This window comes from Salmo trutta, chromosome 5 (assembly GCF_901001165.1).
Source record: "Salmo trutta chromosome 5, fSalTru1.1, whole genome shotgun sequence".
In the NCBI taxonomy this organism is placed as follows: domain Eukaryota; kingdom Metazoa; phylum Chordata; class Actinopteri; order Salmoniformes; family Salmonidae; genus Salmo; species Salmo trutta.
The window spans coordinates 56,037,898-56,051,464 of record NC_042961.1 but is presented as its reverse complement, the minus strand read 5'-3'; the positions used below and the strand labels follow the sequence as shown (position 1 = coordinate 56,051,464).

General features: G+C 42.2%; 1 protein-coding gene across 2 annotated transcripts; it reads right to left on the bottom strand.

Annotated features, from left to right (window-relative positions):
• Positions 1-259: 259 nt before the first annotated feature.
• Positions 260-10,183, bottom strand: LOC115194596 (serine protease HTRA3). Of its 2 annotated transcripts, none has more exons than XM_029754435.1 (9): positions 9,353-10,183; positions 5,726-5,825; positions 4,912-5,134; positions 3,196-3,390; positions 2,975-3,007; positions 2,559-2,673; positions 2,040-2,097; positions 1,802-1,897; positions 260-1,608 (listed from the first exon to the last, which is right to left on the bottom strand). In XM_029754435.1, exons 1-9 carry the CDS (start codon positions 9,771-9,773, stop codon positions 1,440-1,442), a joined length of 1,410 nt encoding a protein of 469 aa, XP_029610295.1. In that variant the 5' UTR covers positions 9,774-10,183; the 3' UTR covers positions 260-1,439. The 2 variants fall into 2 exon arrangements, with proteins under 2 accessions (XP_029610295.1, XP_029610296.1); XM_029754436.1 differs by having other exon boundaries at positions 5,726-5,830; positions 9,353-9,498.
• Positions 10,184-13,567: the final 3,384 nt, after the last annotated feature.

The window sequence follows — 13,567 nt, the reverse complement described above, 5'->3', positions numbered from 1 at the left end:
ATTGCTAGGTTGTCGTAACAAAAGGGGTTGAATACTTATTGACTCAAGACATTTGAGTGTGTGTGTGTGTGTGTGTGTGTGTGTAGCAGGCATCCACAATACCCCGCTTGTACTAAACAAGGCCTGCAGCAGTAAACATTCCTGGCTTCCTCATCAGCCATCTCCAAGTGCAGCAGAACGTTGTCAAGGGAATCACACACACACACACACGGACACACACTCCTCACTGGGTCAATGCAAGAACGTCCTATGACCTAGATTCCATTAAAGATGTTCATTTATTTTTATAAAACATTTATTTGGAAAAAAACAATCGCTCCCATTCACATAGCCTGTTGGTAAGAAATCCGGATATGTAAACATTCAATCTTAAGTTATGATGATTAATATATAACTCACTGCCTGTAAAGTAAGTTTATTTACTCATACAATAAGCACAAGTTGGTATTGTAAACTACTTATGAACAACTCATAACACCTTTATAAAGGGGACATTACTGTAAAGTGTTACCAACATGTCGGTTATAGTAGAAGACCGCAGGAATACAGCAACAGATTCAATCAGACATCTGCTTACATTTTGGAGGCTGAAAAATCATGTATTTCTTTCAACTGACCATTTCTGACCAAAATGTGATCTTTCTTTCAACCTATAACTGACCAAATAACATTCACAGTTGCTTATGGAATAGTTCCAAACCGACAGCATTGGACACAGCTACTTGTATATACAGAAATTATTTCTATTCTAAGAGATTTAAAAGGCCATAAAAGCAATGTAACAATTTAAAAATCTATTATGCTAAAACTTGTCTTACCAATGATCGCTTGCATTCGGAGTAAGTGACTCTCAAAAAACAGCTCGTATGCTTTGACAAGGACATTTAGATGATACAAAACACATATATAACAATAAAAATCAAGTGTTTCATTTCACTGGGACTTTCAGTCCTAAATGCATTTGGACTCCAGAGTTCTGTGGAGATTTCCCAAACAAGGTTCAGTCAGTCTATCGTTTCCCCATCAAGGTTCCAACAAACAAACACAGTTTTTCTGTTTGTTGATCGTCTTCTCCTTAGATATGAATGGTTAAAAAGTCACCCTTTAGGCATAGATCTAGGATCCTATTTTACCCTCCCAAATCCTATCATGAACCATTAGGGGGAGAAACAAACAACTGACCCTAGATCAATGTTTAGGGGCAACTATCAGTGTCTAGGTCTCTCAACCAGAGTGTTTGTTTGGTGGTCCATATACTTTTAATCAATCAGTCTCCCGGATTCCACACCACGGTTGCCGTGGTTACTGCGCGATGACGTCGTCGGGCTCGGCGTTGAACAGCAAGGGGCTTGTTCATGAGTGACACTAACGTTACAGAACGTTCCGATTTTTTATTTTATTTTTCATCTTGAATACACTCGTGGTCATTGTCGTCATGACTACTGCATAATGACATCAGGCTGGATGTTGAAGAGCAGGTCGTCGTTGCCCCTCCTGACCTCCAGCAGCAGAGTCGTCTCCTCTGTGAGCGCCCCCTGTAGGTCAGCAGTGGTCAGCAGCGGACGGCCGTTCAGCTTCACGATGATGTCGCCGTCTCTGATTCCACCTCTGTGTGGAGAAAAGGGATTTCAAAATATATATATATATTTTGAAATGGTCTGTGGGTATTGCAAAGCATTTTGTTTTTAAATATAAATAACGATGCTCATTTATCGTGGCTTATTCATGAACGTTATTATAAAATGTAACTAAATCTTTTAAGCCAATCAATGGTCATGTTATAGCAGTGTAGACCACCTACTTCTGTGCAGGAGAGTGAGGAACCACTTCATGAACGTAGATCCCACTAGTGACCTCTGGGAAGTCTGGGTTCTGCTGCTTCAGCTCCTCAACCAGGCTAGACAGGACAGACAGGCAGACACACAGTAAAGTTAGTTTTGGAAAAAGTAAAAATGTTTGTATTTATTGTAAGCTATAGAGATGTAATATATAGTTTAACACACATTTTAGTATTATGATTACGTGTTACAAAGACTTACGCTGAGGTGATGGTAAGCATCCTTATTCCAATAAACCGTTTCTTCAGTGATCTCACTTCTGTAAAAAAAAAAAAAATGAAAAAAGTTATTTATACTCATCTGTTCTATTCTTCTTCCTTTTTCTGTTAAAATGTGATCACGCTGTCATGGTTCTACCTGTCGACAGAGGGCGGCAGAGACCGTCCTAGAGACATTAACGACACTCAGGTGGGTCCAATTTATTCATTATGATGTCCCTGTTAAAAGAGGTGTGTTTTCTGTTGTCCTTTGCAGAAACTTGAATTGTTTACTGTGTGTGGTTGTGTCCTGAGTGAGTTTGAGAGGTAGTGTTTGTTGTTTTATTCAAGTGTACTGTGATCCTGCGGCTACCGTTTCTCAGTGAAGTATTATGTTTATCCTTAACCACTGATTCCTCGTATTGTCTCTTCTCTGCACCTGGGTCCAACCTTTGTATGTGTGGTGACGGGCCTTGCTCTACTTGTCCAATGATTTGTTAAGGAAGGGGAGGGGTGGGCCTACCTTTGCTCTGCTTGTCCATTGATTCGTTGAGGAAGCGTGTGATCCTATCAGAGGGGATGGCGAAGGAAATCCCAGCAGCCACCTTGAGAGTGTTGATGCCGATCACCTCTCCATCCTGGTGGCAGTCAGACAGATAATGTAACATTGTGTTATGAATAGAAACTGGATTGCTACGGTTACTGACCACCTCACCATCGTGGTGGCATCCTATACAGGGTTATTAGGGGTCAGCACTGGGCTGGCTTCATTTAATTACATAGAATATCAGAATGGGCATTGGAATCCTGGCAACGTGACTCACAAGATCAGTGAACGTTTTGTTACTAGCGTATTATTCTTCTATGGCAACGGCTTATTCTCAAGATTATCACAGGGAAGATTGTGACTAATGTTATGTATGCTGATGTAACGCTTACCAAGTTAACGAGAGGTCCACCTGAATTTCCATACTGAGAAGAGATGGAAACAATGATTATTCAAACAACCAATGGGATGTGTCTCTGTGTGTATGATCATGGATGTCCTCTTTAAAATGTCACAGACAGCTAGACAGCCTATGAGTTGGTTATAAGTGGAGTGTGCTATATATACTTGCCCTTTAAATAAAGTTTAGATCAAGTTTAATTGAATGTCTCACGTTAATGATGGCGTCCGTCTGTACATAGCCCATGTCAGAGTCTCTGATGCCCAGCTCTTTGCCGTCCCTCTGGGCCGTGCTCACGATCCCCGTGGTAACCGTGTTCTGGAGCGCAAAGGGGCTGCCGATCGCAACCACAAACTCACCGGGTCGAAGGTCGGCCGAGTGGCCGAGCAACAGCACCGAGAGCTTTTTCTAAAGGGAGTAAAGAGAGAGGATGGGGCGATAGAGAGATAGGGTGGGAGGGAGGGAGAGGAGGAGACAGAAAGGGGGAAGATGGAAAAGGAAAGGAGGAGAGAGACGGAGAGAAGAGTTAAGTAAAAACATATGCTCACGAGACGGATGGTGTAGCAGAGCGAAAGAGAGAGGGACTTGTGTAGGAATTCTTTAAAGGGAAACTTCAACATTTTTCAACTTCATATTCATCATGTCCAGCACCACCCCAACATCAGCATATGTAAAAAAGATATGATACAGTGCCTTCAGGAAGTATTCACACCACACCCCTTGACCTTTTCCACATTTTGCTGTATTACAGACTGAATTTAAAATGGATTAAATTGAGATTGTGTCACCCGCCTACACACAATACCCCATGATGTCAAAGTGGAATTATATTTTTAGAGATTTGTACAAATTAATTGTTAATTTTTATGGCAAGCCTAAGTAAGTTCAGGAGTAAGAATTTGCTTAACAAATCCCATAATAAGTTGCATGGACTTACACAATTGTTGAATGACTACCTCATCTCTGTACCTCACACATATAATTATCTGTAAGGTCCCTCAGTCGAGCAGTGAATTTTCAAATACAGATTCAACCACAAAGACCAGGGAGGTTTTCCAATGTCTCGCAAAGAAGGGCACCTATTGGTAGATAGTTAAAAATAAAAAAGCGGACATTGAATAACCCGTTGAGCATGGTGAAGTTATTAACTACACTTTGGATGGTGCATCAATACACCCGATCTCTTGCCGGAGAGGAAGGAAACTGCTCAGGGATTTCACCATGAAGCCAATGGTGACAGGAGAAAACTGAGGATGGATCAACAACATTGTAGTTACTCCACTATTCTAACCTAAATGACAGAGTGAAAAGAAGGAAGCCTGAACAGAATAGAAATATTCCAAAACATGCATCCTGTTTGCAACAAGTCACTAAAGTAATACTGTAAAACATGTGGCAAAGCAATTCACTTTTTGTCCTGAATACAAAGTGTTGTATTGGATTTGCCCCAAACATATTACTGAGAACCACTCTGCATATTTTCAAGCACATCATGCAGCCACCACTATCATCTACATTAAGCAACTCCAGTGTAGATTTGGCCTTGTGTTTTAGGTTATTGTCCTGCTAAAAGGTGAATTCATCTCCCAGTGTCTGGTGGAAAGCAGACTGAACCAGGTTTTCTTTAGGACTTTGCCTGTGCTTAGCTCCAATAGATTTTTTTATCCTGAAAAACATGAACCTGAATATATAACCACCATAGTATTTGGACTGGTCCATTGTAAAAAGTCCAAAAGTCTTTAGGATACATTGTTAGTCTTCCTCTAACCACAAATATTGGAGTCTTACCACAAACATATTGTTCACAAAGAATTATCAGGTAGAACAGACAACCAGCAGTAGTCCGGACCTCCATGGGGTAAGATTTTTATATAAATCGAGCATTCAACAATACAGTGGTATAACTAATATATATTCCACTTCTCTCACCAGTGAGTTGACTTTTATGGTGGCGATGTCGGACTTCTTGTCAATGTCCTTGATGGTCGCCTCGTAGATGTCACCACTGTGCATCTGGACCTTGAGCTGCTGATGACCTGACATAGGCGTGGTGCTGGAAACGACGTGGGCATTGGTCACTATCAGGCCCGTTTCTGACATCACAAAGCCTGAGCCGCTAGACAGGGGGACGTTCCGGCCGAACAGAGGGTGTCTGGGGGTCAAGAGGTACACATAGAGCTAGAAATATAGACTTTCTAATGACAAGACGAGAGTTTACTGTGTCATGTGAAGTGCTATAGCCTATGATGAGAGATGACATATGATCTACACTGTTGTGATGAGGTTACTCCTAAGTTACTACGTTGTACGTGATCATTTTGGTTCAACCATCATGCGCCCTCTTCAACATGAGTAAGACACATACTGACACAACACCCACTGTAGTTGGAAATCCAATTTGAATATTGAAACAACGTTGCAAATGTTGGACAGACTTTTTAGAAATCTCCACTGTTGAAAACTAAATGTTATTCTAAAAAGAAATGTAAGAATGTCTAGATGCTTTTTATAGTGGAGATCCAAGTTTATAAATAGCCTGGCTGGGCTGATGAGACAGTGGATTGCCCAGTCAGATGGAACAGAGTAAATAGCCATTTTAACGTCAGATTTAGCCGGTGGTAACTTGTGGAATAGACACCGGCTGGAATGCGCTTTTAACCAATCAGCATGCAGGATTAGACACACCCGTTGTATAATGCAGTACAAACACACATGTCTGCCCACACAAACACACTCGGCGTACCTGAGGAAGAGTTCGATGTGGACCACAGCCGGAGCGATCTTCTCCACCACGTCAGCTATGAAGTTAAACTTATACCTGGGACTGGTGGGGTGTGAAGTACCTATACTAGCGGGAAGAATTACTCATGTTAATAATAGAATCCAGTCACTCCTCCACACCATCACCACTCAAACGTCATATTTTCTAGCTGTTATCTGTTAGCTGCAACCTAACGTGCAAAAAACAGTAGGCTTCAAAGTGGTAACAGTAAGGGCCCAAAGTGGTCCCTAGTTAGGTCATGTGATCAGGAAAACGCCCTGGACAACAACATCAACAGTATCAAAACATATGAGGTCAACAAGTGCAGGTTCCTCTAAAACTTCCTTTGTGATGCCCTACACTACTTTATTCTTCCCTCCACCCAGTCCTAAATGAAACCTCAGTACTTTGGTCTAAAAACAGCTGGGAGGTTTTGCCGGGCTGCACTCTTTCAGGGCCACGAAAGAGCCTTGGTGGCGTGTGTGGGGTGCGTGCAGCAGTTAACAAACGTTAATTACAGCGAGTTATTTCCAGTACATGGCAGCCGCGCCACCGGCTGGCGTTTTTGTTCTCCTCAGCTGACTGCGGTTTCCTGTGTGTGTGTCGGTGTGTGACCGCCTTGGCTTGTACATGTATACACAATCAGGCTACACAGCTGAGTTTAGAGTACAAACAGTCAGCAAACATACACTCTGTCCTGAAACTAGCCTGTGGCATAATAGTGACCTCAATATCAACTCCCAGATTTTCCAGTTACTCTTATTCATATCATGCAGTTATACTAGGGCCAGGAGTTTTTCCTGACTGGGGGATCGTCATCATGAAAAACACTATCACTAACCAGGGACCAGAGTTCCTAGTCAGGTCACATGGTCAGGGAAAAACATCTGACTCTAGATTTTAGAACTATTCTCATTCTAACCATTTGCAAATCCAATTTTTGGCTATGGTCATTCTCGTAATCACTGGTAAACCGTTGGCTAAGGGAGTCTAGAATTAAACATCCAAGCAGAGTGGAATCTTAGAAGAAAATATTTCAGCACTAGGCTACAAATTGGTCCTCTACGGTTGGCTAACCAAGCATTAGAAAAACCAAACCAGTGGATGGCACAATCTTGGCAGTAACTGTGGAAAAACCAACTCTGCTATTAGTCTAGCCTGGTTTCCCAGATTTGTTTGTGCCGTCTTGTCAATAACCATATGAGTTGGCAAGACAGTAAAACAAATCTGGGACCAGGCTGCTATTATCCTGTGTGGTGGCCAATAATGATACTGTACCTCATGCTTTTCTGTGGGATAGAAGAATATATTGTAATTTCAGTGTTTATGTGCACGCATGCATGTGTGCATACTGTAGATGCAATGCCAAGGTAAGGGTTTGAGAAGTCTGGAAAATGTGGGTTTGGAATGAAGAACAGTTTGAAGATACTAAACATGTACTTAGACTGAAGGCCAGCCCATCCTAATGATAATGGGGAGATCATTTAGCTTTAGGCCGCTGTGGTAGCTGGTCCATCTGAAATAACTCAAGGATGACTTGAGGGCAAACACACACACGGTGTAAATTGAATGGGTTCACATGCTGATATAATATTAGACTGAGTGGGATATGCTGTAGACTGAGAAATGAGAGGCAATGGAGATCTGAGAATAGAAACTAAAATGTAAACAGTGATAACATTCTATTCCTAACTCAACAGGGAATGATCAGTTTAGTTAGGGAAACCTTGAGTAATTGGCCAATTTGTCAGGAGATTAAGAAAAAACGCCACCATCCATAATAATCTGTCTGTGTGAGGTCTCTACAAAGCCTTGATTCTAATTGGCTCATGGACCAATGAGCAGATTAGAATACAAATCTCATCATCAGTCATCCGTATCCCTCTTATTAAACTCCATATAATTATGGGTTCAAATACTATTTGACATCTTTCCAATATCTTAAACGTTTCCTCTGCTCTCCCTGGAGTGCCCGATGGGCAAGGTTTGCAGTTTTGGGAATATTCTATTGGTTCCATTGCGCCAGGCAAGATCAATCAAGCCCAGCTTACATAGTTGAAATTATTTCAAATAGTCGTTGAACCCATGTATGGAGATTAGAACAATTCAATGGCAGTCAGTCACATGCTTTTAAGCCCCTGACACAGAATAATGACCTCTGATCAAAGTCGAGACAAATCGGATATGCCATAACTTTGTGTCTGCATGGGACTTCCTGCTTCCTGTAATGTCTCTGAAGGTACACAACCCAACTGTTTCCCTCATTAGTGAGAACGTACTGTATTATTCGGGTCAGGTCAACCAGAGACGTCATACACTTAGTTGTTTTGAAAAGGGAATTGATGGCCAAATTCAATACGGTTTGATTCATTCTGTGTAAAAGACATGCAGGATATCTCTACCATATTACAATGGAGCCCCCTCAGTTTGCATGGGCTCTGTTGTCTATATTACACAGTACAACTTTGTTGATGTAGCCTGCATGTAAAGCGTGTTACACACCATCCACAAGGAACTGTTTAGGTCGGAGATGGTATGAGGTCATGTTTTGATTCTAGAATGTCTCTCAGAAATTATTTGTAATGTGCTACATTCTTTTTTATAAAAAGAAATCCATTCAGAATGGAATGGGAACCAAGGTAACTGCCACCCCTGGGCAGGAAAATGCCTATAAATGGACACAGGAAATGCAAATAAAAGCTAGACAGGAAAACAAACATTAAACTCTGACAAGTGAAGTCATTCATTCAGTGGCTGGTCATTAGTTTTAATCATGTGAGACTAATCTATAGGAAGTCTGTCTGGGTGTAATGATGGATATTCCCCTAGGCACAGATCAGTTCTCTCCCCCCCAATCCTAACCTAAACCATTAGGAAGGAAAACCACAAAACTGGCCTCAGATCAGTGTCTAGGGGAAACATTTGTCCTTTTGCAATGAGGGACATAAAGGACTTGTAGGGGTTGACTTTAGGGGTTAACTTTAACGATCCAGTCACCCAGACAGTCTGCTGGCTGCCCGTTCTGACAAAGGAGGGGCTCTTCCACTAGCCTACTTACAGTAAACCTATATGGTGCACTACTTTTGAGCAGAGCCCTAACCAAATCTCAGCATTGAGTATGTAAAAAAAAAGGTGCACTATATGGAAGAGGATGTAATTTGGGATGAACCCTGTAACTGCACTATGCAAACATCACCCATACCAATCCATCATCCACACTGCATAAAGTGCATCAAAGTAACTGTGAGTGCAAATCAAATCTGATTTGTCGCATGCGCAGGAATACAACAGTGATAGACTTTTACCGTGAATTGCTTATTTACAAGCCCTTAACCAACATTGTAGTTCAAGAAATAGAGTTAAGAAAATATTTACTAAATAAATTAAACGGTAAAACATTAAGTAACAGGCTATATACAGGCTATATACAGGGGGTACCGGTACCGAGTCAATGTGCGGGGGGTACAGGTTAGTCGAGGTAATTTGTACATGTAGTTAGGGGTAAAGTGACCATGTATAGATAATAAACAGCGAGTTTCTGCTAATATTGAATTGTATGTTTTGTATGTTGTTGTTGATTTTGTTTATTTTTAGACACAAATGACTTACCTTTGTTTTGGTTGATTTTGCATGGTCCCTTCTGGACCGAGTTGATGGCTGGCAGCCCCTGTTGCAGAGCCTTCCTACTCTGCGCCTTAAGCTGACACACGTTTCCATAGGTATTGCCATCACTGCCGCAGACTTTATGCCCCAATTTGCACTGGCAGAACCCCTTGGCGAGACGCTTGCCGGCCGGGTGCTTGCAGTCGAGTCCATCACCGCAGGGTAGGTCGTCTTTGCGCCCGCATGGGTCGCCTTCGCCCTGTGCGCATACCAGGCAGCAGTTGCATCGGTCTGGAACGTACCCCATCGGGCAGCTGGGGCTGGGGCAAGTGCTCACGTCGCAGCGCTCCGTGCACTTTGGTTTGGGCTCAGTACGGACGAAGTCCTCGAGGCAGAAGAGAACGGTGGCAAACAGAAGGACCTGCATTGTTGGCGATCTGGTGGAGAAAATTAAACCAATAAAATAAAAATAATGTAAAGTATTTACATTAAGGTCATGTTCGTCACAAAACGGTTACTGGTCATTTGGGAAGATTGAACGACGCGCAACGTCTTTATGCATCACTTTCACGGGACTGTTGAGACAAATTTACGCTTGCAGGACAGACATTGGTGTCTTCTTACGACTGAAAAGTTCTCCACTCATATGCATGTCCTGATTCAGATTAAATGGGTAACTTTATCCCAAAGATGCGCGTAATTGTGCGAGTAATCGATGCCCTGTTTACAGCTGTAAGTTATTTGTAATGATCCTGGTGACGCCGAGTCTCCATTGAAATGAGTGTCAGTGCAGCAGTGCAGTGGCTTTTCTTTTCTCAGGTGTTTGGAAGATCCCATATCATTCGTTCGCATCTGGTCTGGCTCTGCCCCTCCGAAGCGCATAGCTGAGCAAAAGAGGTCTTTGATTTTTTTTTTTAAACGCGCCCCCATGAGGCGGAGAGTAACTGACCCCATTGACACACACCTCATAACCATTGAGTTTTCATCATATCGAGCATGAAAGTAGTCATCATACCTTGTGATGAATAACTTGAAAATGAACTTTGTCTGTACCTTGCCACTGTAGGCCAAAGCATAATTAATCACAATGCTCACTGGGCAATATTATGAATGTTGTTCTGAAGGCAGCTCTGCAGAGTGGTCGCTAGCTGGCACAGACACTAAATCAGAAACTCGGATAAAACCAAAAAGCACATTTTTGTTTTCATACATTTTCTTTTTTTACACTATAGCCAATTTTTACTTTGCAGCTGGCCCATCTAGCGGAACCCGCTCAGTTCTGCCTCCAGGTCAAGATTCATGACAATAAACGTGTCAAAATATTGACGTAAATAATTGGGTCTCTGTCAGTAAACATGGGTGTGGATGCACTCAGTAACTGAGCTGTCGCGTGGCAATTTGGTTTTTCCTTTTCAAAATATTAAGTCATCCATTCGTCTGGACGTGAGCAAGTGCACTGCGCGTCCTAAATGGCACCCTATTCCCTACACAATGCACTAGTGCACTATAAACGGAATCGGGTGCACTAATAGGTTGGCATTTGGGACGTAAATACATGTTTTTATAAGCACCCCTTTTAAGGACAATTTAAGATGACCAGCCGGTAGCAGCATAATGGTGGCTGTTTTTCGCACACACTCTCTATCCAAGAGGAATGGGCATCAGGCTAGAGCCTAATACATGTTTGTTTAGGTGGCGAAGAGAGGAAATGGCACACTATTCCCTATATAGTGCACTAGGTTTGACCAGGGCCTGTAGGGAATAGCGTTCCATTTGGGACAGATGTATTTCACCAGCCGCGGGTATGTTTATTTGAAAGCTCAACGTCAGTCACTCCTGGTACTTTTCGGAAACACTGGACCCCTTGTCCCAGTCACCAACTGAGCTGACCGTTAATGGAGGAAGCAGTACTTTATATGTGTTATTCTTGGGATTAAAATATGGAATTGTTGCTGAAGTTGTGATATTACCACTTACTACAGAACAGTAAGACTCAGCATTGCTCTTTCTCCGTAACTTTGTCAATAGTCAATGCTTTCCAGGCATGCTTTATGTACAGAACTCCAGCGTAGCATGTTATTCATTTGGAAAGTGTTTGGTGCATACAGTGAGCTGCAAAAGTATTGGGACAGTGACACTTTTTGTTGTTGTTTTGGCTCTGTACTCCAGCACATTGGATTACATCAGGTTTGTGACTCTACAAACTTGTTGGATGCATTTGCTGTTTGTTTTGGTTGTGTTTCAGATGATAAAAATGAATGGTAAATAATGTATTGTGTCATTTTGGAGTCACTTTTATTGTATTGGGGGGAGGAGGGGGGTGTATGATATTTATGCCTTTTAAATAAAACATATGATATTCTTATTTACAATAAAAGTGACTCCAAATTGACACAATACATTATTTACCATTCATTTCTATTGGGCAAAAAATAATCTGAAACACAACCAAAACAAACAGCAAATGCATCAAACAAGTTAAAGTCACAGGCTTGATATAATCATTGGTTGCTAGGAATATGGGATCAAATACTACAGATTTGACTACTTTATTAATGCACATAAACGGAGCATTCGGAAAGTATTCAGACCCCTTTACTTTTTCCTCATTTTGTTACATTACAGCCTTATTCTAAAATGGATTCAATTGTGGTTTTTCCTCATCAATCTACACACAACACCCCATAATGACATCACAACACCCCATAATGACATCACAACACCCCATAATGACATCACAACACCCCATAATGACATCACAATACCCCATAATGACATCACAACACCCCATAATGACATCACAATACCCCATAATGACATCACAACACCCCATAATGACATCACAATACCCCATAATGACATCACAACACCCCATAATGACATCACAATACCCCATAATGACATCACAACACCCCATAATGACAACACCCCATAATGACATCACAACACCCCATAATGACATCACAACACCCCATAATGACATCACAACACCCCATAATGACAAAGCAAAACCAAGTTTAGAATTTAAGTATTCAGACCCTTTACTCAGTACTTTGTTGAAGCACTATTGGCAGCAATTACAGCCTTGAGTCTTTTTGGGTATGACACTACAAGCTTGACACACCTGTACTTGGAGAGTTTCTCCCATTCTTCTCTGCAGATCCTCTCAAGCTCTGTCAAGTTGGATGGGGAGCGTTGCTGCATAGCTATTTTCAGGTATCTCCAGAGATGTTTGATCGGGTTCAAGTCCGAGCTCTGGCTGGGCCACTCAAAAACATTCAGAGACTTGTCCCGAAGCCACTCCTGCGTTGTCTTGGCTGTGTGCTTAGGGTTGTTGTCCTGTTGGAAGGTGAACCTTCACCCCAGTCTGAGTTCCTGAGCTCACTGGAGCAGGTTTTCATCTCTCTGTACTTCATTCTGTTCATCTTTCTCTCAAGCCTGACTAGTCTTCCAGTCCCCGCTGCTGAAAAACATCCCCACAGCATGATTCTGCCACCACCATGCTTCACTGTAGGGATGGTGCCAGGTTTCCTCCAGACATGACACTTGCCATTCAGGCCAAATAGTTCAATCTTGGTTTCATCAGACTAGAGAATCTTGTTTCTCATGGTTTGAGAGACTTTAGGTGCCTTTTGGCAAACTCCAAGCGGGCTGTCATGTGCCATTTACTGAGGAGTGCCTTCCGTCTGGCCACTGTACCATAAAGGCCTGATTGGTGGAGTACTGCAGAGATGGTTGTCCTTCTGGAAAGTTCTCCCATCTCCACAGAGGAACTCAGATTGACTCAGAAGAAATTTGGAACCACCAAGACTTCCTAGAGCTGGCCGCCCGGCTAAACTGAGCAATCGAGGGAGAAGGGCCTTGGTCAGGGAGGTGACCAAGAATCTGATGGTCACCACCAAGTCAGAACAGTATGTGAAATTAAGAGGGGGAAATAGACCAAATTATTAGGGTGAGGCACATGGGCTACTAACAGCTTACTACACACAACATACAATATAATAATGTATATTATAACCATCATATTGAAGTAAACTTGGAGTCACGAGATGATATGTTGTGTGGTCCTCCCACTATGACTCAGGAAACCGTGCAGTTTATTAGGCTACAGATGAAATAAGTTATGAACTTACAGAGTGGGGAAAGTGGATGGTGATGAGCTTGATGCTCCTTTCCAATAAATATCAAGGGTCTTATTCTGGTGACTTGATGATCGGCGCT